This window comes from Mastigoproctus giganteus, chromosome 10 (assembly GCF_048544385.1).
Source record: "Mastigoproctus giganteus isolate SK-2022 chromosome 10, ASM4854438v1, whole genome shotgun sequence".
Classification (NCBI taxonomy): Eukaryota; Metazoa; Arthropoda; class Arachnida; order Uropygi; family Thelyphonidae; genus Mastigoproctus; species Mastigoproctus giganteus.
This window is the reverse complement of record NC_143584.1, coordinates 216965431-216971430: the sequence shown is the minus strand read 5'-3', so window position 1 is coordinate 216971430 and position 6000 is coordinate 216965431. Positions and strand designations below refer to the sequence as shown.

General features: G+C 38.1%; 1 protein-coding gene across 1 annotated transcript in view; it reads left to right on the top strand.

Moving 5' to 3' along the window:
• Positions 1–2958: 2958 nt before the first annotated feature.
• The window catches only part of LOC150079913 (uncharacterized), a 35504-nt gene continuing 32462 nt past the window's right edge, over positions 2959–6000 (top strand). Inside the window, exon 1 of the mRNA XM_090383973.1 lies at positions 2959–3701. Coding sequence (XP_090240099.1) covers positions 3192–3701 — 510 coding nt within the window. The 5' untranslated portion in view covers positions 2959–3191. The remainder of the gene's footprint in view (positions 3702–6000) is intronic.

Genomic DNA, 6000 nt, shown 5'->3' with positions numbered 1-6000 from the left:
ACAAATAAAATAAGATAAAAAAAAATAAATAAATAAAATAAAAAATAAAATAAAAAAATAATAGAAAAAATATAATTTTTTTTCCCTTCTTTTTTTTTTTAAATAGGGGAAGGGGTGAGAAATTGAGGAGAAGAAAGAAGGTAAGCAAAAGAAAGAGGGCGAAGTACAGTGGGCTCCCCTTTGGGGTAGCCCACCGTACCTCAGGAAGAAGAGAAAAGATTGTGAGGTCAAGTGACCCACAAAGTCAGGTTGCCTAATAGCATGACCCTGCATTTGATAAGTCAAATGCCAGTCCCACTCCCAGAGGAGTATTTATGTGAGTTCCTACACAAGTAGGAAAATCAGTATTGTCCTACACCTCGAATAGAAGAGGTGCCAGCAAGTGAGTGGGTCCTACATTGGGCAAGAGCCCAGTGTCAGCAATTTAATCTTCTTCAGCCAAGGGTAACTTGTAGGCAATGAGCCGTGTCCCACACTGGGTAGAGGACTTGGATAATCTTCTCTTAGTGGATGAGAGGAGGAAAATGGATTTATGAAGCTCAAGGATTGCTTGGAGTTCTTGTGTGTACTGTAGAAAAGTCCTTTTTTGGGTTGGTGGGTTTCGCAGTGCGATAGGTTGATTGGTGATGCATATAGTGCAGTAGTGCAATTAGGCGCCGTTACAAGGTTTTGCCTCGAGCGCCATAAACACTAGCGCCAGCCCTGCTGTCCTAAACGTTCTGGACCTTACGGTTCAAATTTTGATTTAGCATTAGCATTAGTAGAGGTATATGATGCAAGAAAGCAAGCTTATGTAGCATCAACAAAACAAAAACAAAAAAAAAATTCACACATCCATTCCTTCTAAACATATGTCCAGTTACTTAAATTAATGGAGGCACTGGTTAAAGAAGCACTGCAGGATCATCTAGACAAGACTTCAGTTATAGCTCGGACACAGCATGGTTTTGTTAAGGGGAAGTCTTGTCTGACCAGTTTGATTGGATACTATGATGTGGTTACAAAGGAACTGGATGCAGGAAATAACTTTGATATATGATATATTTGGATCTTAGAAAGGCTTTTGATACTGTTGCAGATGGAAGACTGCTGCACAAATTGGAGCAGTGTGGCATTGGATGCAAATTGCTGCTATGGATAAAGGAATGGTTGAGTGGGAGAAGATAGAGAGTGGTAATCAATGGACACTGCTCATCGTGGACTAATGTTATTAGTAGAGTCCCTCAGGGTTCAGTGTTGGGTCCATTATTGTTTTCTGTATTTATAAATGATATTGATGATGGTATATCACCAAGATTAGTGAATGGAACAAAGGGTTGCCCTTAAGAAGAATGGCTGAAGTTTTGAAAATTACAGTGTCTGGAGACTAGGCACCTGCAAGGTGATCTGATTGAGGTGTGTAAAGCCTTGAATGGTTTGAGCATGCTCAAAGCCGATGGCATTCTTCCTCTTGCTCAGAATAATCACCTGAGAGGGCATAAATTCAAATTCAGGAAAGAAAGATAGTTGTAGGTTAGATGTGCGGAAGTTTGCCTTTAGCCAGAGGGTAGTCGTTTGGTGGAACAGTCTTCCATCTTTTGTTGTAGAAGTTGATAGCCTAAATAAATTTAACGCTGAGCTGGACTGGTATTTGGAACGAACGAATGGGTGAAATGGGCGCGTTTTTTTTTTGTTTTTTTTTTGGCTAATGCTGCATAAGCTTGCTTTCTTGTATCGTATGCCTCTACTAATGCTAATGCTAATGCTAATGCTAATACTCCTTGAATTTGGTGATAATCTCGATTCCAGTAAAGTGAAGGTTAATGGGAAAGATATCGAAGAAGTTGATGAATTTGTTTATTTAAGGACAAGAAGAAATAAAAATAGTAACTGCTCAAACGATGTAAAGAGACGACAGACATTTGCTAAAAGTTGGTCACTGATATGACAAAATTATGGAGCGATCAAGATCTGCCCCTAATGACGGAACTGAGAATCATTGTTTCGTTAATTTTTCCAGTTGCTACTTATGTATGTGAAGGATGTAATCTGAAAAGAATTGACAGGAAGAAAATTGAGGGATGCTGTTATTAACGTATTAATATACAGTAAAACAAACGGCAAAATAATCAAAAGTTTAAGCAACCGCAGAAATCACAAAAGCATCAAATGAACTTTGAGTACAACGGAACTTGATTTTCTTAAACACAATGTAATAATAATACCAAAATAGTCTTTATTGTTCATTTAATAATGCTTATCTATGAAAAAGGATTACGAATTTATGCTAATTCTTTAGAGACAGTAAAATGTAAGAGTAATTGCATCTGATCACATTTATTTAAAGCTCTTAAATTGTCTTTTCAGGGATATGCCAAAGCTGTATACAGTATAGGTTAATAAAAAATTGAAAAAAAAAATAATAATAAAATATACAGTACAATATATTAAATCAAAAATTCGACCACTTGAGTGCGCCACTTGTGTAGGCTGCTATAGGTTTCTATTCCTGCTGTGGATAGTGTTGAAGTTCGCTGATTACGTTAGTTGTAGTTTCTATGTCCATGCCATTTGCGTTTTTTACACCTAGAATGTGTTAAAAATTAATCATACTACTTTGAAGTGGTTGAGTGATTAATGCATTCAGAAATTTTATTGTTGTTTCGTTATTTTAAAATAACGTGATCCAGACGCCAGAATCACCTGTTAGCATGCCCTCAACCGCCTAATATTACTTAATTTAAACTTGCAACGGTCTAGTACGTACATGTTGAGTATTATATAAGTTTTAAGTGATATTTTTTATCAAGATATTTTTATCTGATCTTGCAGTTTGGGTCGTCACATCGTGGTATACCAAAGAGAAGATGTGTTTGATAATAATAGTTTATGAGATATGTTTTAAAACATTCATTTATTATTGATATTTCAATAACTGCATAAGTTCCCCCCCCCCCACTATGGAGAGTGAAAGTGATAGTAGTGGATGTAAAGTACCTGGTACACTGACAAAAAAGAAAATAAAGTACATACAAAAGTATCTTGATAAGTGGGAAAGAGAACCTCTCTTTTGTGATTGGCTTTCTAAGAGTAGAAAGGGGGTAAGTTTTGCATATTGCAAAGCTTGCCATCGTGATCTGGCAATTGGTGCTGGCAGAGTGGACTTAGGAAGACATTTGAAAGGCAAAAAGCATCAGAAAAATGCTTTGTTAATGGCCAAACAGCTCAGTCTTTTAGGTATATCTTCACAAAACAGGCATTCAACACTTCAGGAACAGGTTAAAGAAGCAGAAATTAAGTTAGCAGCTTTTGTCACTGAACATAATTTGCCAGTAAGTTTAATTGAGCATTTATCAAAACTTGTGAAAACTGTATGCAAAGATTCAGCTATTGCAAAAAAAATTTCATGGAGAAAAACCAAAGCAACACCATTTATAACAAAATTAACTAGAAAATGTAGTGGTGATGAGCTAAATAAGCTTCTTCAGGAAAGATTTTCAGTGGTTGTAGATGATGATGATGACTTTCATGAAGAATATGTCGAAGAGGGTTGTGACAGAGAAAGAAACACAGCACTACAAATGTTTGCAAAACCTACGCTACAACAGATGGCCATGAAAAAATGTCAAGAACAAGGAAGGAAAGAGGGAGAAGAAACAAGGTTACAAAGTGAGTTTTTCCAGCATATTCCTTCTTTACCTCAAGCTGTTGCAGCTTTTCAGGTAATAAACAAATTATTCCTTTTTAAGTTGTTAAATAGTTAATAATTAAGTTATTATAGACATGATGATAACTGTAAAAGAATAAATAGAATGATTATAATAATAAATTCTTCATGCATTAAGAACCTGCAGATAAATGAACCACTAGGTGGCAGTGATCACAGTGTGTTGAAGTGGGATTTACTCAAGGAGGTAACTACCATCAGAGGTAAAGGGAAGGGTTTTTGTTTTCGTAAAGGCGACTACGATGGTCTGAGACAGTATTTAAATTCTATACAGTGGGACCAACTGATGATGTTACCAACAGCAAACTCAAAATGGGAAGCATTCAAGGAACTAATCTTGGTGGCTACCAGGCTTTACATACCAACTAAGAAATATTGTTCAAGGTTTAGGCCTAAATGGTTGTCAGATGGACTAATGAGACATGTGGCAGAGAAGAAAAATGCATGGGATACATACAAATTAATGGGTGACATGGAAGCCTATGATAGATATAAGTTGTTTGTCTGTAACCAAGTCACAAAGGAGATTAGGCAGGCAAAGGCAGACTACGAAAAATCCTTGGCAAAGGATGCAAAGAAAAACAGAAAGGAGTTCTTTACATACTTGAACTCGAGAAGGAAAGGGATGAATCAGATTGGTCCACTGGATATTGATGGTTCAACAGTTGAGGATCCTGCTCAGGTGGCTAACAATCTAAACGAGTATTTTGCATCTACATTCACGTATGAGGAGTTATTCAGGAAGGAGAATGATGTAGGTAAAGTAAACATTGGCAGTGAGCTGGATGATTTTGTAATAACTGAGAGGAAAGTGGAGGAGAGATTGTTGAGGATAAACATAAAAAAGGCACCTGGGGTGGATGGGATCTATCCAGTTATATTAAAGGAGGCAGCAAAGGAAGTATGCAAACCCCTAGCCATAATTATGAGAGCTTCTTTGGACTCAGGGGAGGTACCCATAGACTGGAGATGTGCAAATGTAACCCCAATTCACAAAGGAGGATCCAAGGCTGACACAAGTAATTATAGACCTGTTAGTTTAACTTCTGTTCCAGGTAAATTAATGGAGGCACTGGTTAAAGAAGCACTGCAGGATCATCTAGACAAGAATTCAGTTATAGCTCAGACGCAGCATGGTTTTGTTAAGGGAAGGTCTTGCCTGACCAATTTGATTGGATACTATGATGTAGTCACAAAAGAACTGGATGCAGGGAATAACTTTGATATTATATATTTGGATCTTAGAAAGGCTTTTGATACTGTTGCACATGGAAGACTGCTGCACAAATTGGAGCAGTGTGGCATTGGAGGCAAATTGCTGCTATGGATAAGGGGATGGTTGAGTGGCAGAAGACAGAGAGTGGTAATCAATGGACACTGCTCAACGTGGACTAATGTTATTAGTGGAGTTCCTCAAGGTTCAGTGTTGGGTCCATTGTTGTTTTCGGTGTTTATGAATGATATTGATGATGGGATATCAAGTTTAATGTCTAAGTTTGCAGATGATACAAAGGTTGGCAGGGTCGTTAAGGACACTACTGACGCTATACTGCTGCAACAGGATCTGGAAAGGTTGAACAGATGGGCTAAGAGGTGGCAAATGAAGTTTAACATTGACAAATGTAAAGTACTACATATGGGTAACAGTAACCCCAGAGCAATGTATCAACTCTGCGGTACTACACTGACAGTGGTGGAGAATGAAAAGGACCTGGGGGTAATTGTGCAGGGAGATATGAAGTTCTCTGAGCAGTGCAGACGAGCTGCAAGAGTAGCTCATGGTGTCTTGTCAATGATATATAGGAATTTTTCTAGCAGGGATAAGGAGGTGATTATTCCCTTGTATAAGGCAATGGTTAGGCCACATCTTGAGTACTGTATACAGGTCTGGAGGCCTCATTTCAAGAAGGATGTAGAGCTGCTGGAACGGGTACAGAGAAGGGCAACAAGATTAGTAAATGGAACAAAGGGTTGCTCTTACGAAGAAATTCTTAAGTTTTCCAAATTACAGAGTCTGGAGACTAGGCACCGGCGAGGTGATCTGATAGAGGTGTATAAGGCTTTGAATGGTTTGAGCATGCTCAATGCCAATGGGATTCTTCATCTTTCTCAGAATAATCACCTCAGAGGGCATAAATTCAAATTGAGGAAGGACGGATGTCGGATAGATGTGCGGAAATTTGCCTTTGGCCAGCGGGTGGTTGGTTGGTGGAACCGACTTCCATCACTTGTTGTTGAAGTTGATAGCCTAAACAAATTTAAAGCTCAACTGGACAGGTATTTCGAACGAACGG